Here is a 27,994-nt window from a genome sequence, read left to right as displayed (position 1 = left end):
TGTCACCAATTTCCATCACTTTTTTCCTTCATGTAAAGTGCATCTACATAATGAGCATGGCATGAAACAAGACCAGAACCACCGGCTTCACGACCTGATTTATTTCAGAAATGATCGAGTCCTGTTAAGTTAGAGAAAAAGGTCCCACTGTGAGTAACTCAACTTGTCTTGGTTGAGTCCTGTTGTTTACTAAGCAGGGCCTCCAGTAGACGGAGCTTCGCTTTAAGGTTCTTATACTGGCAGTACTCCTCCGCCATTGGTCCACGGTCCTCCTTCTGACATGCCCTGTTAATGATATACGGAGGATGGAAGATGCAAATGAAAAGCAAACTTTAGTTTGTAGTTTCCAAACAACTTGCAGCAGCTTCCATAACTGGTTGATGGTCCCTATGTTGCCTTACTCAGATAGCTTTGTACAGTGTGTATTGTAATTAAAAAAAAAAAAAAAAGACTTACTGCATTAACTTTGGAGGACTAACATGTACAGTACTGTGTACAATTCAGAGCAAACATCTGTCTTTCCTGAGCTCTGTGTGCTGGATTAATGTTACATGAGTGTGCATTACACTGTCGTACCATAACAATGGAATTTCTTTTGTGGATGTTTTTCTTTCTTTCTTTTTTTTTTTTTTTTTTTTTTTCACAAGGCATTGTTGAAAACCAAATGTTGAAGTTTAGTAAAAGACAAAATAAAATTCAAAAGCCAAGTACTCTTGATGTGTTACGTACGTATGTGCTTCATGGTGTGTTACCTGCCAGTCTGTGCATAGAATTGGTCCTCAAACTCTCGAAGCGCTTGGTGAACCCTCCGCTTTTCTGATCGAGTCAGCCTGAGGTGATCGAGTAATTCTGGTCTGCATTAAGAAAGAACCAATTCATCAACTTTTTATATCATCTGGATTGTGTTTAAATAAATAAACCACAACTGAAGACAAGCTGATCAAAGAAAAACAAATGAGAACCATCTTTATCTTTCTTTAAAACATGACTGAACAAATCAGGTTTTTGTTTTTGTTTTGTTTTTTCTGGTTGTGATGTCGTGCACACAGAAACGCACACTCTCACACGGTGTACCTGGAAGCTTCATGTAGTGTTGCCATAGTGATAATCTGCGGGTGGAGAACCTTCACCTCTTCCAGCGGAGATACCAGAGGCGATTCAGACATTTCTAGGGAGGGCGGACACTGCAACTCCTCTAAGGACACGCACATGGAGGGTTTTAACCACAGCGGCTGCTGCCTGGGGCTTCTCTGTTTGGGATGCTCTTCATCAGAGCCCTCCTCTTCCTCCTGTGCAGATAAAGAAGAAAGAGAAATCATGGTAAGGTAAAGAGAGGTAAATCCAACGATTTTCAATGCTCCAGTTCTGAAAGTTAAGAGATGGATAGATAAAACCAGCTGACTTTCTATAAATCATTATTATTGTTTATATCTCTTAATATTATAAAGAGAAGTTTCATAATATTATTGTGCAGCTGTTCTATTCAGCCAGATGTAGTCTGAGTTTAACCTTTCTTCTTAAAAATTCAGCATCATTGGTATTATCTCTCTTTCAACAAACAAAAAATCAACTGAATGTTGACTCACAATGGTTGTAATGTTTACTGTGGCTGAGGAAGAAATCAGCTGTTTGAGAAGACGGTAGCGATCGTAGAAAGGTTTCATCAAAGTTCGCTCCTGCTTGGTGCTCTGACAACAGAGATGAAGAAAGAAAAATGTTAAGATAGATTTTCACCAGACTAGAAAGATATTTATAAAAATAAATAAAACTACTTCTCAAAAGAATCAAAACAAAGAGCATTCATCCAAGCTTGTCTTACCGGCCGGCCGTGAAGACTCTCGAAGTACAACAAACACTTCTGCATGCTGGTCTTCTCCATAGTCATCTGGAAAGGGGACATCTCCTGTACATACGGGAGTAGTGAAAACTAATAAACTCTTAGAACATCTAACGTCCAAACTTGTATTGCTATATTTGTGTTAATGGTACAAACAATTCTGCAAAATCAACCTTAATGCTGTCGGGCAGGCCCAGCTCTTGCCGTCTTTCCTTCAGCCTGTTTGTTATAATGTTCACCGTTTCCTCTACGTTTGGCTTGGCGTTGCTGTTGTTGTTCAGCTGCTGGAGCTCAGTTCCTGTCGGTACTGCCTCCCGTTTGTCTGTATTGCCCCTGCATGTTTCAGCTTCTTCTGACTGCCTTAGCTTCAGCTCTACAGGAAAGAGCAGGAGTTTCAGAGGAATGTAATATGAAAGAAAAATACTTTAGCCTCCTAGGATTCTGGTGTCCACGTATGTGGACATCACATTTTTGGTTGTCTAGACCAAAATACTAAATTTTGCTCTACAAGGGCCTGATATCCACCTACGAGGACATTATACTGCCTCCGTTTCATCAAAATTTTAAACAAATATCCTCATATGTGGTTCTCATTTTGCTTAGAAACAAAAATTAAGTTAAAAAAAATCTGGTGATTCTTTGTTTTTACATTCATCAGCTCCCAATATGCCCAAATATCAAAGAGAAATAAAAAATGCAGGCAATGGAAGAGTTCGGGTCTTAGGAGGTTAAAGATAATAATTTCTCTGCTACCATTTAATTTTAAAATGACATTTCAGCCTACTAATTTCTATAAACATCTCTCTTTTCATTTCAGTTAATTAATTATTACATATGGGTTATCTCCTACATTACTGACATTTACATTCATGGTATATGCAACATTTAAGTCAACGTTTCAAAATTAGTTGTTTAGCTTACAGGTACATATTTTCAGCTCAGGCTTCAATGTAGCTCCGATAATCGAACCACTTACGAAACTTCTTTCCCCGCTGCAGTTTTTAAAATAATTTACTTGCGAATGTTTTTGGTTATATAACTGACCTTTAAGCTGCTTGCGACACCTGATGAGCTCCTTCATCAGTCTGGCCACCTCTGGATGTGCTGTCTTGTCATTGTGTGCTGGCTGGAAAAAAAACAAACAGAAAACGATATCTCACATAACAGTGGCCAGTCTGTTGCACTGGATACCAAGTAAGTGTTTTTTCAAAGTAATCATTATCACCAGCTTATTCCTCATTGTCTAACAAACCATTATGCTACCAATGTTCCAGCAGAGGGAGTAATTCATCCTTAGCAGCAACAGTTTAGAACTTAAATATCTTTACAGCACGCTGATGAAGCAAGTCTGATTCACTGCCAAACCTTATAATGCTTCTCCTGTTCAAAACACTCCTCAAAATGCCTGATCCTCTTCCTCAGCGTGTGGATGTGCCTGTTGAGAGCTGAGATGGACACGGTGCCCTCGCCTCGCTCTGTAAGGACACTGCAGCGAGCCCTTGAGACAAGAAGAACATATGCCCAATTTAACTCTACATCTGCACATTGGTCCACGCAATAAGGACTCAAAGGGTGTAGTTAAATATCACAAAACATAACAGCCAGTATGATTTTGTAAGGTATTAGCATTAATTATGAATAACAAAAAACATTTCCAAATTGCTTTTCATTTTTAACCTACAGCAAGAGCATAACATGAGAGGATTCCATTTATGAGCTACAAATGTCAGCGGCAAAGAAGTCGTCTTACATGCGTATGTGCTGTGAGCAGGGTGGAGATGGAGCTGTGTCGGGGTCTAGATTGTAGCGTTGGCTGTGGCTGAGGTTGGGGCAACGTGGCGAGGGAACTGGACAGTCAGTCATCGTAAAACGGGAAAGGAGTGGGCTGGCGTGAGGGCCTGATGGGCTCGGTAGTGTATCCTCTCCAGAAAGTTCCTCTAAATAAGCGGAAGTGGAATGGACAGGACTGGAATCTGACAGCTGCGGGGACGGGGTGTGTGCTGTAGGAGAGAGCAAGAGTGAAGTAAAATGATAATTTTATGTTTATTAAAATTAAAGCTAGGCTAAAATCCTATCTTAATTTGCAAAATCTTAATTTATCTGTTTGTGACAAATCAGTAAAACAAGATTATTCGTGTAGCTGTTATAATCTTTATGCGAAAAGAAAAGAAATACATGTTTTTAACAATGTTTAGCCCGAACAAAAGGATGAAAATAATAGAAATAAAAAACCACGGACACCAGCAGCTGTAGAGTGATGCAACAATATTACCTTAGTTACCTAACTTACCAAGGAAAGATACACCCAGCTCTAAATAATCAAGCTCATACTTTGTGGCCAACAATTATTGACAGCAACATTACAACAGCTTTAATGAGCAAAATAAATGAAAGAAAACTGAGACTGAATTATATACCATAGGTAGAGCTGCAAGTTTAGTACATATAAAATAAAACCCATTATCTCACAAAGCTGAAACTTTAAAGTTTTTTTAATGTTTACAAATCATGTCAGCTTTGCTCTTCAGTGCCAGTGCATTGTTTATACTGGAAGCTAAAAAATCATTATTACTATTTCATTGTAACAGCATCGTCATTGTTCTTGTCTTACCAGGCGGTGATGAGTCGACTGTCTGTTGTTCCTGAGAAGGCGCTAATGGCAGGCTGTGGGTCAAATTCAGCCTTTGCGATTCATTAGACAGAGGCTGTTGCTGAGCAGGTAAGTTATCCTGAGGTTCGGGGTCTCCTGATGCTAAGGGAGGTCCCAAGTCAGCCTCCAGGGCTTGCAGCTTTAGAGAGGGGCTCTGGAAGCAGAAGCAAAACATAGCTTCAAGGATGCAGGTAGGACAGGATAGAGAGAAAGAAGCGTTTCACATCATGCTCAGGAATCTTGAGCAGTCCTTTCAAAATCTCTTCACTCTCTTCTGGTCCAGAGTGTGGCTCGGTAAAGATTTGCAAGATGAGGTGAGAAGAGTGGTTTTGTCGTCTTCCTGAAAAAGGTATGAGTCAAAACGCAGAATACAGCTTTATAAGCAGGCTGCTTGTTTGACGTACGAGGAACAGAACACAAGTCTTTAGATTTCCTTGTAGTGATGAAAGGTTACTGCAAATGATCGCTACAAGCAACACATTTAAGAGAAGAAAAAAAATCGAATTCCCACTGCGGTCACCCCCCTCAGCTCTGTGAGCAACTACAAGCTGGTCAGCAGTCAACCCGCAAGATACGAATCCCTTTGTCAGTCAGATTCCTAATATGCACCAGCATACAGCGTGGGATCTCTGATGAGCAATACACAGTAATTCCATTAACTGTGTCACCGTGATTCCCAGATCACCTGATCCGCCTGTTTGTGGGCAGTGTATGATAATATGGCAAGCCCCCAGAAAAGATATCACATCCCTAAATCCACATGGTTTTCCTTCAAACCGGCATTCCCAACACTTCTGCTGCTGATCTGCCTCCACATGGATTATTCATCATGCACGGAAGAATAGGGGCGGCAGGAATACCTCTTCAGTCATTGCGTGCGATGTGGGGGCGTGTGTGCAAGAAAAGAGAGCGGTTCAATATATGACGAGGTGTTTCCACAGCAACGTCAAGCCGAAGCAAGGAGTCTGTTTAATGGAGCTGCGGGGAGTCACGAAGCCGTTTGCCTCGGTGAGTGTGTGCAAGTGGGTGCATACGCAGTGAATTCTGATGCTGATATGCAGAGTGAAAAAAAAAAAAATAGATTTGTAACTGCACCACCCCCATCATCAATATCATTAACAGCAGCAGATACAGGATTGGCTTCTTATTTCTACACCTCCTTGGTTGTTCATTCATAAAACAAAGTTTAAAAAAATTAAATACAAGGCTTTGTGCGTCACAGAGGAGGTGGAAGGATGTAAGGGAGGGGAAGAAGTGAGGCTATCATTACTAAACCAGAGAACCCACAGTCACGAAACCTTGCTCCTATGTGTGTGTATGTATATATATATATATATATATATATATATATATATATATATATCCATCCATCCATCCTCTTCCACATACATACACACAAGCACAATCGATTGCAGCATCACTCATCCTGGTGACATAAATAGTGTTGACTTATGTATCTATAAAGACTATGAGGGAGGAGAACTTACGTCATTTCTTGTGTTTCTCCCTCTGCAATCATGATGCCTGTCAGGAGAACCGTTACATCCTCCTCCTTTTCCCCTCTGAAGGAACAAAGAGCTTAACCAATGTTAATATCCCCTTCCCAAAGCCTACTTACTGACACATATCAATGTGGGCAACCACACACTTACCGATGTGGAAAATTTTCAATTATAATGATACACAATAGAGACATAAAAAATAGCTCTCCAGTTATTTTTGATCACCACACAGACTTATTTCATTCATAGTTTGAATAGTTTCTTTGAAAAAAGTTAAGATGACTTTGTAATCAAACATTTTAACAGATTTTAACAGATGGCAATTGCAACACTGTCATCACCATCATCCAGCTGTGTGACCTCCAAATCTAAAAAGGGGCATTGTGAGGGTATTCAGCTACTGCTCAGATGACTATGTTAACTACTTTGGGTGCTTCCCTTCATATTTATCTGGTATGGGAAATCACTTTTACAGTTTGATTTTGATCTAAAATCTTAGACAATCCACCTGAACTTCAAGGCTTTCTCTCATTCGTTCCTTCTTTCTCTGTCTCTCTCTCGTTTTTTTAGTGCACTACATTAAGCTAGCCTTCAGCCCAGGGCTTCCCTTTTTCTAGCTTTGTAAATCACTCTGGATGTTCTAAACGTGCATTATAAATATATTCACTTTTGTGCAAACTGGCCTAGCTGTCACAGAACAGTCGTGCTAGTGTAAAAAAAGAGTTTAAAGGAGAATGTGGAAATTATTTGGAGAGGGTAGCTATAATGTTTAAAGAGCCATATTTACCTTCCATTCAGACACTGTGGTTTTGTCTTCTGCCTTGGTGAAAGAGGTGAAAGAGACGCTGCAAAAGAAAATTCTGTCAACAAAAGGCAAATACAACTGAAATAAATACATGAAATAAATACATGGCCGCCAATTTAATGCTTTGTCTGTTATAATCAATACAGATCTGCTGCTCTGTGGCCAGAGGGTTAGCTGGCAATGCCATTAGGGCCATGGCTTATTCATGTCTGACATCAGTGGGACATAACAGCAATGACCCATCTGTAAACAAAAATTCAGCTTGCCACTATAGTAGGTCAGTCACATCCAGCTAGACGGTCTGTTCCACGTGAGCCCCTGTGGCGTGTCAGTGTTATTTAGACTGGAATCATATCAAAACCATGACTGTGAGCAGGACACTGTTCCCATAACCCATTTCTAAACTGACTGCAGGGCTTGGAGATGAGCTGAACTAAGATGAACCAAGCAGCAGTACAAAGGGGAAAAAACTATTATAGAATCATGTAACATTAACGATCACACAAAGACTACTAATATAAATCTTATTTCTCTCTGATTTTTAGAATAATGTTAAAATTCGATTGGGAGGAGTCTGAAATTTGCAGTTTCACTTTGACTTAAATGTTTTTGCTATCTGCCATGCCTCATAATCAAACAGGGCTATAAGGCATACAAAGCAAATAAATAAATAAATGAATAGCACAGCTGGGAAAAAAAAAAATCATCTTCTGTTATGTGCATGAAGAAACCTTCCTCTCACCTCTCTGTGGGCTGCTTCGGTGTTTGGGCATTGCTCTGTGTTTCATTCTCTGAAATAGATGACAGGTGGCCTGTGTCTGCAGAAGCCTGAAATGCAGTTTAGTCCAAGTCATGCAATGTTATAGACACCTAGTGAGCTTTTATAATGCTGTTACTAAACAGTAGAAATCAATAAAAAAGGAGAAATAAAGCAAACTTGTGATAAAATGTGAAAAAAAACAAAAAACAATACACACCGCAGAACAGTCATCATTGAGAGATGAGGAAAGGACCTTTCCATCTTTGACCATGTCTACTTCATACATGTCTTCTTTCTTCGCTATGGAGGACACCTCCACCTGTGATAAGGTTCTGTTGATAAAGAGAAATGGTTGAGAAGGCTGATGGGAGAAACTAAATATTTTTTTTTATCTTCTTGTGATAATATGACCAGGCATAATGTTGATGTGATCTTGTCAAATAGTCCTCAGGCAAGATACTGAACCCCAAATTGCCCTTGATACATTAATCAGAGTGCACTTTGTTGTGGCTCTGAATGAATAAATGTGGTGAATGTGGCCTGTAAAAAGCGCTTTGAATCCTCTGTTAAAGTTAGAGTAGAAGAGTGCTATATAAGCACCATAATCTCTGGGTAGAAAATGGGTAGACAGATATACTCACCCCAGGGTGGTACACTCCATCTCTGGCAGCTCCCCCTGTGTGCTTTGAGATGGTCTGTTCGGTGGATGTTGCCCTGGCCCTGGGTCAGTGGGGCAGGAGAGCACACCGCCTGCCTCCACACTTTCACTCTTCTCCTCCAGAACCTCCTGGTCTGCAATCAGCTTCTGAATGTCAGTGCTGACGTCAAAGCTGTTTTCACAGCCCTGCACCGGTGTGTCAGTACTATGAAGAGACAGAGAGAAGAGTTCACACGAAGAGAAGATGAGGCGAGACAGAAAACACTTTCTAATGAGGCACCCTATTTAAAGTGTTAATACATTTTAAGTAATGATTTCATGAAGAAGCAACAAGAGCAGATATTTTGGAGCTAGAAACCTTGATGAAGTTAAAATACAGAATTTTTTACCAAAGGCTTGGTGAACATGTTCATCTAAAATGGTACTAACAGAACAATCCGCTGTAGAAGAACAAATGGTCTAGCTAAAAAAAACACAATGCAAATGTTCCCGTAGAGAAGGAATAACTAAATTGATAGCAGGCATTTTTACAGGAAGGCAACTTTTAATAATTTTTCTCATGGTTAATTTCTTATCTAGGCAATAGTAAAAGATATATTAACAATGTGCCAATTTTCAGTCTAGCACATTAAAATGCAGGGACTCTTTAATACACTTAAAGACAGCAAAGAACAAATAAAAATAAATAAATCAGTAGGGTACAAAATAAAATAAAACACATTGTTAAATCAAGGAAAAATAAATCTAAAGTATATCATTTTGCATTCACAGGAGTAAAATCGAAAAAACAAACTTGTAAGTGCATTATCATAGGGCTAAGAGGAGTTAAAATTGCTCATCTCTGCAGGAAAACATCCTGGAGGTCTGAATCAGCAGTGCCTGATCTAATGTTACGCCACGACATGTCTCATAAAACTCTGATGAGCTGCCCTCAGCAAAAACAAGCACAACTGATTTACCCAAATGAATTATGCTTCAAGTTTCCCTTTTTTAAACATCCACTATATTAACAGAAGCTAGTGAACAGCAGAAACAACAGCTATCAGAAAACTGCAGACAACACCAAATCACCAAATAATGTTAACAAAACCCTGAAACACACAAATTAGTCAGGTTATCTGTGACTAGACTTCTGCTTTGAGTGATACCAGCAGCCTCATAACCTTTTTATGGATGAATGATCGCTGCTGCAAAGCAAATACATCTGTCCACTGGCTCTAAAGCTACCTTGCATGAACTCACTCACTTGCAGAAGACTGTAGATCCATGGTTGTTGTCCCTGATGCTGAAGCAGATGAGACAAGAAAACATATTCTGCCAAAGCCGATTAACTTACAACATTATGCAGTTTACCTATGACAGTAAACAGTTTGCTGCTTTGGGTGGATGGAGAAAGTCAAAGACATAAAGAAAAGAGAGCACAGATGATGGGTGCTTAATGATAAAAAAAGTAGCGCCCAGAGCCAGAGAACTGACCCATCATGGGTACCCAGGCTCATACACACAAACAAGAATGCATGCACGCAAACACACCTCAGCATTCAGCTGTGCACAGACAGAAATTTGAGCTCCCAGACAGAAACACTTGGTCATATTCAGGGTCAGCAGTGCCAGTTCTGGCACAGCAGTGGGTGGAAGTAGGCCAGAAATGCTAAGAGCCGAAAGGCAACACAAACTAACAAAAATAGATACAAGGTCGCAAATGGGGGGTACTTAAAATCATGCCTAAACACATCAATTACACAATAAATATTTAACAAAAAAAAAAAAACATGACTCAATAAGGAAGATAATTCATTGACCAATAAAAATCCTATTACACAAAAAAACTTGAAACTTGAACCTGAAAATGAGAATTTTATGAGAATTTTATGAGTTCCTTATCTATGTCATGGGTGCCCTGCAAGGACCTGGTCGGGTGGGAATTTTATTTTCCCCTCAGTTTGCTGCCTGTACGTTGGAGTTTTTCCCAGTAGATGAGAGGGTTTTTCCCCTGCGCCGTCAGGTCGGGCCTCTGGCAGCCTTTGAGATGGTCTGTTTGGTGGATGCTATCTTATGTGCTGAATGACAGTTTAGAATACCTGGCCTTCTTGGAGTCTCTGGGTGGGACGCTTGAGCGTGCCCCACCTAGGGACTCCATCGCCTTACCAGGAAACTTAAATGGTCATGTGGGCAATGACATTGAAACCTGGAGGGGTCATTATTGGGAGGAACGGCCTACCAGATCTAAACCCAAGCGGTATTCTGTTATTGAACTTCTGTACAAACCACAGTTTATCCACACCATGTTCAAACACAGGGATGTCGATACATTAAGATGGTTCCCATCTTTAAGAAGGGGGACCAGAGGGTGTGCTCCAACTAGGCCATGTTCTTTAGCTGGAAAAGGATGGAGTGTCCCCTCCAGGTCAGAGATGAGTTACTACCCCAAGTGGAAGAGTTTAAGTATCTTGGGCCCTTGTTCACAAATAAAGGGGAGAGGGGAGCAAGAGATCGAGAGATGAATTGGTGCTGCGGCTGAAGTGATCCGAATTCTGTACTGGTCCATCGTGGTGAAGAGAAAGCTAAGCGTAAAAGCAAAGTGCTCAATTTACCAGTCAGTCTACATCCCTACCCTCACCTATGGTCACGAGCTAGAGTAGTGACCGAAAGAACAAGATTGTGGATACAAGTGGTGGAAATTAGCTTTCTCAGAAAGTTGGCTGGCCTCTCCCTTAGAGATAGGGTGAGGAGTTCGGTCATCCAGGAGTGGTTTGGAGTAGTAAGTAAAAAGTGTAAAAAGTGTAAAGTGTGCATGTTAGTCCCCGTAGGGAAATAGTTCCTCTGCATTTAACCCATTCATCCAGTGAAGCAGTGGGCAGCCACCAATGCAGCGCCCGGGGAGCAGTGTGTAGGGACGGTACCTTGCTCAGGGGTACCTCAGGGTAGCCGTTCAGTGGAGTCGAACCACCGACCTTCCGATAATGGGGCCACCACTCTACCTACTGAGCTATCCCTGCCCTGTAGAGCCGCTACACCTCCACATCGAAAGGAGACAGTTGAGGAGGTTCAGGCATCTGACATCTCCTGGGTGCCTACTGGATGAGTTGTTCTCGGCATGTCCCACGGGAAGGAGGCCCAGGGGCAGACCCAGGACACACTGGAGAGAGCCCCTTTGTGCTCCCCCAGACAAGCTGGAGGTGGCCAAGGACAGTGAGCTCTGGGCTTCTCTCCTTAGGCCGCTTCCCCTGCAACTGGGCCTCGGATAAGCGGAAGAAAATGGATGAAAGACTGAAAAATATGACTGCAATGCGCTGATTTAAAGACACGATACTTTTTCTTAGAATCATTCAGTATATTTATAATATCATCTTATGTAATTGGAAAAAGTCAGAATGGACACCTGTTTTGAAATGAAACCCTTTGGAGATATAATTAGAGCGGGACTGCACCAAGGTCAAGACATGGCAAGACAGCACAGCAGGCAAATGCCAGGCCTCTCTCCCAGCGACAGATACCAGTCTGGCATGTGCAGATGCAAAAAATAAATATGATCCCTTCTTGTTTATGCATGCAAAACAAAAATTAGGCATTTCTGAAACGAGGAGAAATGGAGGAGACAATGTGCTGCTACTCTTAAGTTAGGAAACAAATAAATGAGCTAAACACAGTTTCACTTCTTGTTACCGTATTGTAGATATTTAACCCGACTCCTATTTACCTACAGAAATGAAACTAATAAAAAGATAATGCCGTGTACCTTTGATTTCAATATATTTAAACTAGAAAGACAGTTGGAATGATTCAACATTTCTGCCTGAAGAACAGATGAGAGTGGGAAGCTGTTGATGAAAAATTATTGATATTTGTTTGCCCTATTAGAGCTAAACAAACACTCAGATGCAGCGAGAACACATAAAACTGTCTTGGAAGCTTTGACAATCTTCTCGAAGCTTGTTGGTGACAGATCTTGCAGCTCTGAATCAGTAGATGATTATATAAAATTATGAGATAACAAATAAACACAGGGTGGTTGATTCTTAGATAAGAACTCCACATTGAATCTACATTATATATACAGTGTCGGTGTCAATTTTATTTATGTAGCACATTTCATTGCATGTGCTTATCATAAAAGATAAAAACATAAACAAAACTATGTATCCCTACAATGTCTTAAGGCAATAAAAACAACACAGTTATTAGATGTAACCTGTGAGAATAAAAAGGTTTTGAGTCTGATTTTGAAAGCAGGCATATTTGTTACCGACCTCAGGTCAACAGGCAGCTTGTTTTGAAGACCTTGGCCACAGTAACTAAAACCCTCAGAACCCTTAGATCTAATTCTGGAAACAGTTAAAAGATCTATACCTGGTGATTTGAGAGGTCTAACTGGGTTATAGGCACCCAGCAAGTCAGCAATTTAGTGGTGGGGCTAAACCACTGAGACCTTTATGAACTAACAGAACGATTTTTAAGGTAATTCTGTGTTGAACTGTGAGTCAATAAAGTGAGGCTTCTGCATTCTGAACAAGCTAAAGGTGCCCTAGTGATAATTTGAATAATTTAGCAAACAGAGTAGAGTCTAATCTGCTTGAAATGAATGCATGGACCAATATCTCAGACAAGTTCAGCTTATTCTGTCTTAAGGTAAATAAAACAAATCTTAATAAAACATATCGACAGCTAGACAGGCATGACTTTTGTGCATCAACATGAGTTGTGGAAATGGACTGAGGTCTTTGCTACCAACTCCTCTACATCCAACCTGAAAATGACACGTACAAAAAATGTATATTTCATGCCTCGTACTGTAGCTGCCCAGCTACTGATGCCTGCTTTTTAAATTGACACAAGTTGGTAATGTAAGAATAATCTGATCACTTTGATATATGGCTGTGATCTTGATGTAATATTGAATTTTTCCTTTAGTCGTCATGAGCCTGATGTCATCTGATAACATCGTTGCTTCATCACAGGGTAAACAGCTACTAGCATTTATGCCTAAAATGGCAAGAACAAAATGTGCTTCAAACAGAACTTCCATTTACAAGCTTGCAGCAACAAACATTCACAACTGAAAAAGAAATACGTAGAGTCTCTCTGGGAGAAAATAAATTTGGTACTATTTTTACTGTCCATTAGACTGAAAGGTCAAATGGGTCAAGCTGGACAAGTAACAGAACACAAATATTGGTTGACAAAGTTACTGTAAGAAGGTGCTGCTCTGAAGCTCACAGGTTTCTTGTCTTAAAAAGACCTAAAGGGAAATCTATCTATCTATCTATCTATCTATCCATCCATCTATCTATAAAATTTCAAATACATTAGTGCTAGGGGACAGTACCTTTTGAGGTGAGTCTGCAGCCGTACTGTCTGGTTAGCAGGACTGGTTGATGACACGGCATTCTCCACCCCAAACCTGGGGACGCTGCTGTGGTCTGAGTAACAGCTGCTGGGTCGGACCTAGCAAGGACATCAACAGTAAACACACAAACACACCACTAGAGACAGACTACAAACCATTGAAGGAATCTTCTGCATTTACTACACAAGATTCTGCAGTTTTAACTGCTTCCAAGTCAGCTGAAACGTCACAACAAAGGTTTTACTGTAATAGAGCGGCAATAAATCCTACTTTCAGTTTAATGCATAACATACAATAAATAATATATGATAAAAACGGATGAATAATGTTACTGCCTATGGCCCACAAAATGTATTAAAAATATCTGTAAAATTAAAGAACGTCTTCTGAAGAAACAGACAGACTATTCATAACGTGACACACACTGAATATCATGAGCTAAAAGGCTGGTAATAACTAACACTACCATGTAAAACTGCTATATTTGATGGAAAGAGCTATAACATTAATTCAAAATAGATGCGTACATCTAGTTTAAAAAAAACTGGATTCACCTCAAAGTGTGAAAGAGCAGAGAGGACAGGAGGAGGAGGTGAGGTTGAGGCAATTGAGGAGCCCACGGCTGGGGCTGGAAGGAGAGCCTTTGCATGCCTGAGGAGATGGAGCAACAGGGCATTGCATACACTTTGCTCCTCCAGCATCCTGGGTCCTTCTGCAACACTGGAAAACAAAAAAGAGAAAAGGGAACAAGATCACAACGCAATACATACATACTGTATGATGCACTGTGAATTGTAAATGTCTTCCATTGCATGTTGTAAACATATTGGAAATGGGCCCCATCTAGTGGACAGAGGCTTATACATCAGTAAACTGAGATAAATTGAGTGCATAAGGGGGCTCTATGCACCCAGCATTGACATTGCCCAGTGACAAAAACAACATCAGTAAACAACTATGAAATTTCACTTTGGCTTTGGAAACATCTGCTTAAATTACATTTCAGATAATCCTGTACAGTGTGGAAACCCCACTTTAGAATAAAATAGAATGTCTTGACATGTTTACATTATGCTGCAATTGCGTTTCAGTGTTATTGTTGACAGCTACATTTCAGTTTTTCTTCAGTGTAAACAACAGCAAAAAGTTCATCCCATATGAAGTGATTGTGAAAATTTGGCTATGTAATAATAGACATAAGTCCACATGGCTTATGTGAGAACAAGATCACAATGCAATACATACATTGCTTCGTCTCCCCAAGCTCTGCCTACTGCTTGCCGTTTTACTTTATGTATGCTTCCCGGATGCTTTTGCACTAATTTCCTATGATCGTCAAACTCTTTTGAATCTTCGACCATTGAACCATCAAACGCCGGACGTACACTTTCTCATTCTGCCAGAAACCTCGGAGTGCTTATGGATATTTCTTTTAAATTAAACAAGCAAGTATCTACTGTGCTAAAAACCAGCTTTTATCAGTTACGCCAAATTTCCAAAGCTAAGCCTTATTTACCACATAAAGAACTCAAAAAACGTATCCATGCCTTCATCACTTCTAGATTGGACTATTGCAACTCTCTTTACCTGGGCCTCCAACTCTCCTTCTTTCAGCACCTGCAATTAGTCCAAAATGCGGCAGCACGCCTCTTAACCGGCACTAGAAGGCACGAGCACATCACCCCTGTCCTTGCTAAACTACACTGGCTTCCCCTCAAATATCACATTGATTTCAAAATCCTTCTGCTCACTTTTAAAATTCTAAATAACCTGGCCCCTAGCTACTTAACTGATCTCCTTGAGCTGTACAAATGGTAAATGGTAAATAGCCTGTATTGGTATAGCGCTTTACTAGTCCCTAAGGACCTCAGTCATCCACCCATTCACACAGACACTCACACACTGGTGATGGCAAGCTACACCCAAAGAGAGCACTAAGATCCTCCAGCCAACTGCTCCTAATGCAACCAAGGTCTCATTTAAAAACCAGAGGTGACCATGCATTTGCCATTGCTGCCCCTAGACTCTGGAATAATCTCCCAGTCGAAACCCATACTTCGGAATCAATTCAATCGTTCAAATCCCGTTTAAAAACACACTTATTTAACTTAGCTTTTAAAACAAATTAGTTTGGCTTTCATTCGGCCTGCAGTATACCATGTAAATGCAATTTTAAGTATAATTGTACTATTTGTTCTTTGTTCTGCCCACACTGCGGTTTTATTGTGAAGCACTTTGATGTACACTAGTCTTTTAAATGTGCTATATAAATAAACTTTGACTTGACTCTATGTCAGACACATTACATAACTGACACCTCCAAGGAAAGGAACAGGTTTAAATGACATATATAAAAGTTAAAGTGGCAGGCGCTGATAATAATGCATGTCAGTCAAAACCAAGGAACAATCAAAAACCAGAAGCTACTTTTTTTTAACAAAGTAATCACTTTTGAACATCTTTTTGCAGTCTTTCATCCCCTAATGTTTTTCATTCAATCCACTCCTCTCAGATCTCAGGTCAGAAGCAAAACAGCACCGAACATTTTGCAGCTCTCCAAGACTACCAACCATTTCAAACCCGCCTCCATATTTTTTTCCAAACCACTGCTGCCAACTCCACACACCCTAACCAACTCTTTGTACTCAGCCTATAATCACCAGATATTTTCCCCACAAATCCAGAACTTTATGACTAACACCACATTCTACTGACATGACGTTAACTGTTACAAAAAATGGAAGCAGAAAAAAGGCAAAACTGAGAGTTTAAAGGATAGAGGAACTGTTTAAAAGATGCTGACCAATTATAATTGCGATGAAAACTCAAGCAAGAAAAGTCTAACTTTACACTTTTGCTCCCTAGAGTTTGTGCTTGTTTACAGTGATGGCTGACTTCTGTAAACAGGAAGGGAGAAACAACCGGCAAAATCCTGATGACCCCTGTCTGTATCTTTATGTGACATATTCTGCATTATTAACCCCAGTTCACACCCATTTCCTTAAAGGGACCAACCCAGCTCCATGCAAAAGACACATAAAGCCACTGAGGCATCTGAACTGCTGCTGACATGTTGTAGGTTGCCATCATGACAAAAAGCCAGTGTTTTGTGAAAATGAAGAGAAACTAGAACCACAAACCTCTTCAAAACAAAATGTTAAAACCAAAACTTTTAGGCATGGCAGAACATACAATTTTGAGTCACTAAACTCTCTGCTTAAGTGTTTATGTCACGCTGTAGCTTTGGTGAGGATTTGAATGTGGCATTAATAACTGCAACTTACTGAAACATACAAGGTCCAAAGATGGTTGCCAGATTTTCCACAGGCATGTGGTTTGACTGGCTGTGAGTGGCCACTCTGGATAGAAAGCAGATGAGGTAAGACAAAATATTGAAGTTGTCATCAGGGATTTGGGATAGTTTTTCTCTCAGACTTTGGTTCATCTCCTCCTCATCTGTGTATCCTAAAAATAAGAAAAACACAAAATACAATAACATGTACATTTCAGACTTAAAGAGTTTATATCTTATAAACATATATAAATTTGCATGAGAATTCACACTGAATAGTTTTTTAACATCACTTGTGTCTCTAGTTCTTTGGCATAGGCACTGTTAACAGGGGTTTCATTTTACCGAGTAAATAATTAATTTCTTACTCAGAGTACAATAGCCACCAACAGCTTGAAGTGCTGATACAAAGCAGAATGAATCTACATAAATATAAGATAGATTAAGATAGTTTTACCTAGCAGTTTATAGATAAAGTTTCCAAAGTGCATTTGCATATACATGTTTTGGTACTTAATGGTGAGGTTTTTGCACTGTTTTCTCTGGATTTAAAAGCATCATAGCTGCTCATGTTTTTTCACATGTTCCCAGGCTGACTTTTAAGATCAGGCCACTGATCTGGTACAGGTACATTAGTTCCATCGCTAGTTACTCTGCTGTATATTTGGATTTGTTATCATGCTTCAGTATAATTTAGGTCACGGTACAAAATCTAAAGAAAAAAAAAACTTATAGAACATGCTTTCCTTGTATGTCATACTCCAATTTTGTGTGAAATTTAAACATTTTTTGTAGAATATTTTAAAAGGATATTTCAGTGAGGCTTGATAGCAGCAGGTAGCTTCTCAGCCACGCCAAATTTCCTTTCCAGCTTTTTAAAGAAAGCTTGATGTGTTAAAATTGGATCAAGATGCGCATTAACATATTGACTGAGCTCAGCCTTGCTTGCATCAGGACTAACAATAATACTACCAATTTCAATGCAACCATATTTTACCTTAGAGTTAATAAAATGTGATACCACCTAATTGGCATTACCTGTTATGAACAGAACCAGCTGTTTGCGCTGAGGCTCAGGAATGAGAGGAACAGGGAGCTCCCGAAGGAAGAGTTTTAGTAGAGATGCTACAGTAGGGACATCTGCCTCATGGTCCAGGTCAACCCTCTCACCACTGTCCCACCGCTGCCTCAGCTGCCTGGTTCGCACCACTGACCCACACAGACGGAACAGACCTCTATGCTGTATTCCTGCAATGAGGAAAGAGAGTTAGTTAAGTGCACATTCAGGTGATGTTGCAAGAAAAAAAGCAAGGAAGAAATGAGGAACAAGGTGAGACTGAAAAGTGTGTGTGTGTGTGTGGGGGGGGTAGAGCAATTACCATTCCTATCCAAGTAATCCACCATGTCTCTTAACACAAGGGGTATTCCGCAGACCATCTGCCCTTCCTCTCTCAGTGTTTCCAAAGCAACACCAAACACACACCTGGGTGCCTCTTCAGGCTCCGTAACCAGGGTGGGAATGAAGGGCTCTGGACTGATCTTGGCGCTGGGCCTCACAATTCTCACTGAAGACACGTCGCTCTGCATGACAAGAGGAGACACAATGCAGCTGACTCAGTCAAAGTTTTTTATTACAGTCAATAACCACAGATGGGGGTTTTCTCTCTGTATTTTCTTTTCTCTTTTGACCCTTTAAAACCTGAACCATGAAATAACTACCAGAATCTTTAATTTTTTGATAATGATGTGTTTGTTGACCCTTTAGACAAAATATATAAAAATATATCAAATTTTAATCTGCATTTATATATATAGATATATGAGTTTTAATTTGTATCACATTTTATCACATTTGCTACATAAGCCATATTTTTGCAATTTAGTCATTAAAAATGTGTCATGCAATTTATATCATTTTTTGAAGATTAAAAAAAAGTCACGCTAATGATGTAGAAGTCTCAAAAACTCACAAAAACATATGTATCAAATCCGACACGCTGGGCTTTAAAGGGTTAAGAGTAGCCAGGTCCTGCGGACATCCTGAAAACTTCCCCATCTTTGCTTCATTACCTGTGAGTTGTTTGACTAGGACTCGTTACCCGTGGTGTTGTGAAAACGCTAGCTGTTTAGCATTAAAACTGCACACTCTCTCGGGAGAAAATGCCATTTTTCCTCGATATAACGAGACCTCCAGGAATAAACGTTAACTTAGATATATCGGTTAACATTAACTAAATGTTTCCAGGTTATAAGAAGTTTTGTGTGGAGGTACATATATTGAACTTCGAGTGTTTCTCGGACTAACAACGAACATGTCGAGAATACCGAAAAGTAGAATAAGACCTCAGGCGAAACTTACACAGAGCGATAATGAAGCACTGGCTCCCATTTTCAGCTCAGCGAACCGGGGCAGTTCTCCTTTTTTGAAATGTAGACAGGTTTTTCCCTCCTCGACATGATGATCCGCTTTCTGAAACTATCTGAAAGCCCGACGTACGCAGACAAATTACTGCCATGGCCCTCACATCCCAGTGTGCGAGGTGTACAACGGATGGGGAATGCTGTTGTTAAAATTGAGTAGTTAGCGTACTTCTTCTCACCGTTACGTTAGCTCCCCCCTGGAAAATATTGTTTAGGTTGCTAGTCACGTGACACAAGTGTAACCATGGTGATGTGTGGTAAGGCGAAGCCGAGCCCTTCAGGACCAGGATGCTGTAGCTTACTTTACTGTAGGTTAGATGCTCGGTGTCGGAATTGTATCCCAAATTGCCACCAGATCATTTTATTTGTAGAGGAGCTTAAGTGGAAAAATATATATCAAGATGTTTTGTTATGTTATTATTTATTTTTACCTTAAGTGTTCCAGGCAAATGCAGAAAAACATGACCAAGGACATGTTTACTTTGTACTGGGGATTAAAGTTATTTCGACAAAAATGTAAAGACTCAATACCATTAATCTGAATTTTTTTTATTGGCACTTTTAAATTAAAAATTCTGTTTAAATGAACAGAAATAAAGAAATAAACAAACAACATAAATAGTATAATAATGAAATAAAAAATAATAATAGTGGCCAAATCTTACAGTCTCATCCATATAAACAGGACCTAACCCATGCTCTATGAGTACCCTCTACAAATATAAAAAGCAAATTAAGCAAACCCTAGTCCCAACTTACTGTTAAGAAACATCAAGGGCATTTGTAGTGATCTATTCACCAACATTCAAGTGACCAAAAAAAGCCTATTGCAATGTATTCATTACAATTATGATGACATCAAATTAAGCAAAAACATTTTTTACAGCTCTATGGCTGATTTGTGCATATAAATGGCACACGCACAAAGGACAAACCTGCTGTATTACAAAAAAACAAGGTCAAATAATACAAACACACAACCTGTGTTCATGTACAAACATGCCTGTGTGAACACTGACAGACAGAATGTACACATAAACATAGACAGACAAAACATGAAAATGAAAAGGACCAGCCTGGTCAGGCGAATATGCCAGCAGAGTTCATAATAATCACACCAGAAAGAGAATCAACATGCTGCTATTGTTGGAAAAACAATGGGATCTCCTTCTTGTGTTTACATATTTTTGAATCAGAATGACTTCGTCTACTTCTGTCTGATTCAGAAAAAAAGAGGTATCTGTATAAATTAAGTGAATGCACTTTAAAAATCATGTAAAACAAAGGCTTTATCATTGTTCCAACAGGCATTATGTGTTGACAGGTATTGACTATTACGGATGCTTTGGTAAGATATAACAGTATTATAGTTAAGTAATCATGAAAAAAAAAGTTATATATGTTTGTCATCACGCTAAAATAACACAGAACAAATTTACAAAGATTTGTTTTACCAGCGTTATGAATGGCACCTTGTCTTTATTTTTTCAGACTAACAATAAAGTGAGTATCAGTGTTTCAAATTTGAACAATGTTGTTCAGTTTACCTCGTAAAATGAGGCAGTAATAAAAGTCGACACAGGCATCAGAGTCAAATCTTCAAAAGAGATCTGCAGTGTGTGATTTAACCTGAGAAACTGGGCCAAGCACAGAGAAATGGCCTCTATTTAATAATTTTGGTGTATTAATATCTGGCACCAGAAATAAGTGGGTGACCCCTGTACAGTCAAAACAAAAATATTCTTCTAGGAGTTCAAAGACAGTTGCTGAATAATATCTGAAATCTTGTGAAAGGTGTTCAGACTCAGGCTACTGAAGCAACTTTGTCACAGCTGCTGCTATAAAGGACCTCCGGTTTGTCATTCTCGGGGTGCTTCCCGTTACAGCAGGGAAGGGTGAGCAGAGTGAGAAGGAATGCTCCCAGCAACACAAAACTCCCACTAAAGTAGAACGCCAGGTCATATGACTGTGTCCAGTCAAAGAACCACCCTAGAAAGTGATGAGAAAAACAGAAACTGTGAGCAGAGAGGGATTCCTTGCAGACACAGCAGTGAGTCATTTCCTGAAGTTAACAGGCCTTTTGCAATTCCCTGTAAGATTTTGATTTTTGAAACGTCTCTAAAAGCTACACCAGGTTTTTATATTAGCACAAAATAGAATAATTACAACTGTTAGAAATTACCTACAACTTACCTACAACAGGGGGCCCAAGTATGATCCCAAATCCTCCAAAGAACATGACGATGCCATGGGCTTGTGTCAGCTTTTCCAAGCCAACAATCCTAGTGGTAATGTAGGAGGTGAGAGACCAGTTTCCATTGGCGAAACCTACAATGGCAGACAGGATCTGCAGCCCTACATAACTGTTAGTGAGAGGAATAATGAGCAGTGCCACACCTCCTGCAAACATGGTGAAGGCATAGAGATAGATGCTGTTGATCCACCTGATGTCCACCAGGATACCTAGCCCTAGTTTACCTACGCAAGCTGCAATGGCCCCTATTGATACCAAAGGAATTAGACTAACTTCTTCAATGAGTCCTTGACTCTGTGCCACATCCTCAATGAAGAGCGCAGGTGGGAATGCACCTAAACTAAACATGAAGACACCGATACAGAAAGCCACCATCACTTGGTCCTGCAGGATCTCAGACATGGAGTGGATGTACTTGGAGTAAGCCTGCCGTTTCTCTTTGATGACCTTTATGATATCAAACCCAGAAAAGAAGCTGCCTTTTTTCTTCATAGTCTGAATGGCCAAGTCCTTGGCATCAATGGTAATGAGCAATTCCTTCACACCCAGTGTTTTCTCTGGAGTAGCTGTAGTAGAACCTGCAGTCATCTTCAGGTCTCCCAGTTGGGGCTTTTCAAAAATCTGCTCTTCTGTGTTGCGCTCGAGGGCGGCCTTCTGTTTGAGGTAGTACCCAGGCATATTGAGGGGCCTCATGAAGCCAGCACAAGCCATGAGGTTTAGTGCTAAAGCTCCAATGATAAGGAGGCAACCATGCAAGCCATACAACATGATGAGCTCATTCTGAGCAGTGGCGTAGATGAATGCTCCAACGCTTGTGCCTGGGTGAGAAAAGGAGAAATGGAATGAGTAATACAATAACACATCAATCGATACAACTTAAAGCCATTGCGCCTTATCATCCACTAACTTTAAAGTGTAACTGACAACCAGAACGACGGCTCTGTGTTGAGATGGCTCTGTAGTTCTAAATCATTGCTAGACTCACTTTAAAAATAAGACTTGGATGTTACTAATAATCTTTAAAATGTAACTATGTCAAGTAGTTTCACAACATTTTGTTCAACTATTTACCAGTTTCGACTGCCAAACCACATCTGGTTGCTGGTCATCAGTCCTCTTCCCTACCCCACAGACCACTCTGACTTTGCTACTCTACTGATGTTTGCCTCAGCTTCCTAAGGTTCCCAGCAGCGCAAACATGAAAGAAGTGAGCTTGGAGACCTGGTTTGCACCCATAGCCCTCAGGTCAGAGGAAGGCAGCAGTACCTGTGGTGACAATGCCAAGGGCGAGGCCACGTCTCTTGTCAAAATACTGACAGGTGATTGTCAAGGTGGCTGCATAGACCAGACCACAACCCAGGCCTATGGTAAGAGAAAGAAGAAAACGCAAATGTCACGTAAAACATGAAAAATAAACAAGAATGGGGATGCAATGGCACATGAATACGACTGCTTAATGCGTAGAGAACAACTACATTTTAATCACAATTTTTAAAGTATGTTTTGTAGATTTTAGTTAAACAATATTGCTGTAAACTTGAACTCACTGCTTTATACAAGCAGCATGAAGCCTTAAGTTCAGAGGACACTGTGCATCAGATATCCTCAGCAAAACAAAGGATACAGTGAGCAGTAAACCGCTTTTACAGCTACAGTCAGCATTCTAAGGACCACTCTAAAAATAAATGACTGCTTTCAAAGATGCATGGCCTCTGACCTCTAGCGCTGACTCGCTAAAGGAATTATTTAATCCTGCGATGGATACCCAGGATTAAGTATAGCGGGGCTGTCACTTGAGGTGCAATAACAGGTGGTGTTGGGCACAAGTGCATACTGATGAGGCCACAAAGGCAGTAAAAGGTCATACAGGAATGTGGCTAACCTATAATGTTGTTTTTCTGTCAACAAGCAATATCAAACAACTCTTACGTCACACTACTGTATGTCTTGTCCACTAATTCTCAGTGCCAGTGATAATCATTAATACCCAACTGATCATCAGCATTTAATGGTGCGAAACAGTTCAACAAGGCCATGTGCCCCTGTTTGCTCCAAATGATTATATAATGTGTTACAGGATTTTCATATGTTAGAAGAAAACAAGCTTAGTCTACATCAATGATCGAAGAAACATAAAAAACGCTTTGCGCACTGACAAGACTGAACTCCATAGCCGACTGTCTTAACGACGGTCAGGTGAATAAATCTCAGGTGTTCTTGAAGCACTGCCAAGTATAGCATAAAACACGCAAGAGGATGTCATTCAGTGTGATTATAAAGTGTTTCCTTACCGACCACAATCCCATAGGAAAACATAAGGAATTCAACATTTGGAGCAAAGGCACTGAGCATCAGGCCGCCAGCCACCATTACACCACTGAAGATGGTCACAGGGCGAGCGCCAAAGTTGTCCACGCAGGCGCTGCAGATAGGACCTGAAGGAGCAATGGCAGAAAGAGACACAGAGGCAGAAAAAAAGTGATGGTCAGAAATCTCATCTCACTCACAAAGCATGACACTGACACATCACATTAGGTTTAAACTGGCAACCTGCCTGAAGGATTCTCACATCTCTCACAAAGTTCATCACTTAGTTTAGTTCCAGTTTTATTTAATTCCAACCTTATTGCAATTTTACCTGGCTAATATTTAACATGTATTTTTAATCACCTTTTACAAATAGAGCAACAAACTGTATATACTATACTGAGAGCAATTCTGAAATTTAGTACACAGTGATTTTTTTTCACTCTGCCATACCCATTCAGACTGCTTTACTTATGTACAATTTGCTGATTGCTTCTCTAAGCAGGAGGAAGACTTGGCCATTGTACAGCAGAAACTGCAGTGCTGAAACAGGCTGACGGCTGGGACATGTGTCCAGAGATTGGCCACCCTTTGGGGTAGATCCAGGCATGATTTTTACCTCATTCCTTAGAAAGAGACAGCAAGAAGCAAGGCTGGAAGATAAGCTTTGGTTTATACAACAATGTCAACCAAGGCCTATATCACTAATTCTTTTGCTTAACTGCTGTGGAGCATACTTTGTACTCTATATATGATATCTTTCAGAAATGACTGAAAGGCTAAGGAGGATGAATATATTTTGTATTCATATTTTACATTCATACTCCAGTGGCCATGGTAGTTTACTTTCAGGCACCTTTGCTTCTCTCTTTTTATATGTGGGTTTAATAAAGCTTATATATATATAGTATCTGTATTTTCTCCTCAACTTATCTTTGTTTTCCTTTGTCTTTGGTCAGATTAAGAAGCAAGTGATCCCCTTCCATTACATCGCATCAAATCTGCTCCAAGTAAAAGTAAATGTTACTTTTTTAGTTTCCTGTTTTATTGTGAAAGTCTGTGTCTTATGCCAGTGTATTCAGTTTGCGTTTCCCCTCTCATCTTGTCAATCACAATCCGTTGTGCCTCCCTCCTGTGTGTAGTTTCCTCGTTCCCTTCTGTGTATTTATAGTGTGTGTTCACTCATGTTCGTTGCTAGTCCATCTGTGTTTCTTCCCTGCTTTTCTCCAGAGTCGTCGGTTCAGGTTCGTTTTGTTAGCCATTCCCAGTTTAGGTCACCTTTAGGTTTTGTTTTGTTCGCCGTGTTTCTGTTTGTGCCTCCAGTGTATGTTAGAAAAAGCTCACTCACATCTAAGCCAGTGCCAGCGTCTGGGTCCTCCCTCACACTCACCACACGTCTGCCCCCCGCAGCCGTGACAACTGGCTTAATCCTTCAAATAAATAAGTTTTTATATTAAAAACTGGCACATCCAATATACCCCATTCTTACTTTAGTTCAATTGCCCCTTTACATATAAGTCAGCCTTCAGACTTTGAGCAGGTGTTATGTCTCATTTGTTATCAGGGACATCTTATGGTATATAACTGGGAAGGAAATTGTAGGAAGACAGGTGTAAAGGTGAGGATTTAGTGCTTTACATTTACCACAAATCACATATGATATCTTAACCTCTCTAACTCAGAGAGGTTAAGATACTGTTAACAGCAAGTAAAAATATCCAAATGTTATGGTAACATCAATTTACTGCTTACCAATAAATCATCAGATAATGAAAATCAACCTCGGACTGAAAAATCTCTGCTAATGAGTTTACTTCTTCTACCCCAATATGAAGTATATTAAAGTATACTGAAGTATAGTATGCCATTACAATGTGTGTTACTCACTGGCTATTAGTCCCACTCCAGAAACAAGGGAGCCCACCCAGGCAGTCAAGCCCTTGCCTTGCTGGTATGTATGGAGCCACTCAGGGTAGAGTACACCCACAGACTGGGGTGATCCATAAGCAAGGAACTGGGCCATGAAGGAAGCCGCAACAATCACCCATCCCCAGCCTCCATCGAGCACTTTTGAAGCCATGATGCTGATGTTATTGCTGCGCTCTGGGATCTGCTATGGCTTCTGGAGGTGGTGTTCCTGGTAAGAACATAGAAACAAACAATACAATTAAATTTTTACAGCAAAATTTGAAACAAAAAAAAAAGAGTGCTCATCCCTGGATGATATTTTTAGACCTGACCTACAAAAACCACTTACTTCAAGCCTTAATCTGGGGAAGGCTGTTGCGGCACCTGGCCTGGCCAAACAGGGAGGCCACCTGTGTCAGGTCTTAAACACAGACTGACTGCAACTTACTCAGAGTCAACTGGCCCTTTTGAGCCTTTCTCTTTAACCACACCTCGAAGGAGGAGAAAGTTAAAAAAGAAAAAAGCATTTCACCTTCAACCTTCCCTTCAACTCAGCTCAGATGGCTATAGAAGAGGTTTCTCTTCTGTTCTTACCCAAGATTTTAAGACCGCTGATCATAACTACCGCACTTTTTTGCGTCACTAAGGGGAAAGTTAGTGCGAAGCTTCAGATATGTCAGATCTGTATGTTTACAAAGCATGTATTTACATGTTTACAGTAAATACAATTCAGCCAAATAAGGCATCTTTAATATAAATGTAAAGCAAATAGGAACCAAAAAAGCTGCTTACAGTTTATGGATATAGCCATACGCTAACACTGCCATTGACCAACACTTGTGAAAATAAAAAAGTGACGACGTTTTGTAGCCATATATCTTTGATTCACTGCAAAAAGACACGTGTTTTTTAATGTTGTTAAAAAACAATACATGCGGCACTCACCTCAGCATATACAAATACAGCTGCAGGCGCCTGCCTAACTGCGCGCTCTGCGGGAACTTTCCATGTTAGGATGTTTTCCTTGTTAAAAAAAAATAAAACACCTCGTATCGCTACAAAGCAAATAAAAATGAAGGCATCACACACTCTTTCTGTTTTTTGAGCTGGACTATAGGGGTTCCTTCACCAGAAAACGCACTGCATCAACAGCGTTTCATTGTGCATCCTGCTTTGCAGCCGGCGACCAAACCGGTTCAAAGCTGTTCTTGCTGGTCCAGCGGCAGCTTGAACGCATCTACAACAGAAAAAGCGCTGCTTTCGCTTGCGCGCCTGGAGCGCAGAAGACAGAGACAGAACGGCTCTTAGCGATGCGGCGGATGTGGTTTGTGGTTCAGACGTGTATGTTTTTCTTCTGCTTCGTGTAAAACAAGCAAGTATTCAAAATGCACATGCACAAAGCTGTTTACCTGGAAGCTCTCCGGGTCATAGGGGACAAATGAAGGATCTGTTTTTGTAAAGCTGGTCTTTGAAGCAATGAGAAAGCGTAATAATGACGATAACTAACGGTAGCTATAAAATAACAATATAAACACGTAGAAAGAAATATACTGCTTTCATCTGAGTCTGACTGATCAAGCTGAAAATTTGGGGTTCTCGTACTAACAAATCGGTCTGAGAGTATGGTTTCTTTCCCTCTGGTGTCATCATTAATATTTCCATCAGTCCAGTCCGAACCGGTTGATGGATAGTTATAGCACCACACTGCATCAGCAGGACGCGAGTGGAGTCATCTTCCCGGTGAGCGCAGGTTAAAGCAATGCATGTACAAAACTTGAGCCAAATCATAATCTGTCACCACATCGCTGGAAATAACTGGAGTCTGTTTAAAATCATAACGAATACGAGTAAAAACGAGCTGCATCATAGAGAGCTACCATGCAGGTAACATGGTATCCGAGGGTGTCCAACACACTAAAGAGAATCGCTTTATTAAGTTTAAATGAAGCCGGAGAAAAACATACATGTATGAACCACAAACCACAAACCACTCATATGCATGAGATTGCAATATGAGTCCCACAAATTTCCCACGTGTGGGACTAATAAAGGTTATCTTATCTTATCTTATCTTATCTTATTGTAGTGCTAGTGATTTTGTTTATGGTAATCAAGGGAACAACGAATATTAGCAGCATCCCCACTGATTTATAAAGAGAAGGCACACAATATCAGAGTTTGGGATTTACTTGAAAAAAAAAAGTTTCACTTTATAAAAAAAAATGTGTTTATAAAAAAAAAAAAAGAGCTTAT

At 40.2% G+C, this 27,994-nt stretch overlaps 2 protein-coding genes across 6 annotated transcripts; both read right to left on the bottom strand.

Annotated features, from left to right (window-relative positions):
• Positions 1–86: 86 nt before the first annotated feature.
• LOC120714770 (protein FAM13A-like) lies at positions 87–19,319 on the bottom strand. Of its 3 annotated transcripts, none has more exons than XM_040001188.1 (22): positions 19,211–19,319; positions 18,231–18,432; positions 17,890–18,099; positions 16,844–17,024; positions 14,114–14,279; positions 13,539–13,657; positions 9,459–9,497; positions 8,196–8,417; positions 7,772–7,886; positions 7,537–7,622; positions 6,777–6,849; positions 5,975–6,049; positions 4,449–4,641; positions 3,588–3,837; positions 3,203–3,335; positions 2,882–2,963; positions 2,011–2,210; positions 1,820–1,903; positions 1,587–1,688; positions 1,075–1,289; positions 753–854; positions 87–285 (listed from the first exon to the last, which is right to left on the bottom strand). In XM_040001188.1, exons 1-22 carry the CDS (start codon positions 19,238–19,240, stop codon positions 159–161), a joined length of 3,006 nt encoding a protein of 1,001 aa, XP_039857122.1. In that variant the 5' UTR covers positions 19,241–19,319; the 3' UTR covers positions 87–158. The 3 variants fall into 3 exon arrangements, with proteins under 3 accessions (XP_039857122.1, XP_039857123.1, XP_039857124.1); XM_040001189.1 differs by having other exon boundaries at positions 6,777–6,834; XM_040001190.1 differs by lacking the exon at positions 9,459–9,497.
• Positions 19,278–27,474, bottom strand: LOC120714771 (monocarboxylate transporter 9-like). Of its 3 annotated transcripts, none has more exons than XM_040001193.1 (6): positions 27,151–27,474; positions 25,721–25,970; positions 23,818–23,961; positions 22,793–22,888; positions 21,466–22,344; positions 19,278–21,261 (listed from the first exon to the last, which is right to left on the bottom strand). In XM_040001193.1, exons 2-6 carry the CDS (start codon positions 25,911–25,913, stop codon positions 21,077–21,079), a joined length of 1,497 nt encoding a protein of 498 aa, XP_039857127.1. In that variant the 5' UTR covers positions 25,914–25,970; positions 27,151–27,474; the 3' UTR covers positions 19,278–21,076. The 3 variants fall into 3 exon arrangements, with proteins under 3 accessions (XP_039857127.1, XP_039857125.1, XP_039857126.1); XM_040001191.1 differs by lacking the exon at positions 27,151–27,474 and adding an exon at positions 26,687–26,982; XM_040001192.1 differs by lacking the exon at positions 27,151–27,474 and adding an exon at positions 26,091–26,666.
• Between the last annotated feature and the right edge of the window lie 520 nt (positions 27,475–27,994).

The sequence above is a fragment of the Simochromis diagramma genome, unplaced genomic scaffold (assembly GCF_900408965.1).
Source record: "Simochromis diagramma unplaced genomic scaffold, fSimDia1.1 OVJJ01000421.1, whole genome shotgun sequence".
NCBI classification, from domain to species: domain Eukaryota; kingdom Metazoa; phylum Chordata; class Actinopteri; order Cichliformes; family Cichlidae; genus Simochromis; species Simochromis diagramma.
Note: the sequence above shows the minus strand (reverse complement) of the source record. Positions and strands in the feature narration are given on the sequence as shown.

Coding starts and splice junctions, on each gene's coding strand:
- LOC120714771 (XM_040001193.1), bottom strand. CDS start 25,913: ATGGCTTCAAAAGTGCTCGATGGAGGCTGGGGATGGGTGATTGTTGCG. Junction 23,962..25,720: donor TGGAGTGGGACTAATAGCCA/GTGAGTAACACA, acceptor TTGCTCCTTCAG/GTCCTATCTGCAGCGCCTGC. Junction 22,889..23,817: donor TTCCTATGGGATTGTGGTCG/GTAAGGAAACAC, acceptor CTCTTACCATAG/GCCTGGGTTGTGGTCTGGTC.
- LOC120714770 (XM_040001188.1), bottom strand. CDS start 19,240: ATGGGAGCCAGTGCTTCATTATCGCTCTGT. Junction 4,642..5,974: donor GGAGAAACACAAGAAATGAC/GTAAGTTCTCCT, acceptor TTCTGCTTCCAG/AGCCCCTCTCTAAAGCTGCA. Junction 1,290..1,586: donor CAGTAAACATTACAACCATT/GTGAGTCAACAT, acceptor TTATCTGCACAG/GAGGAAGAGGAGGGCTCTGA.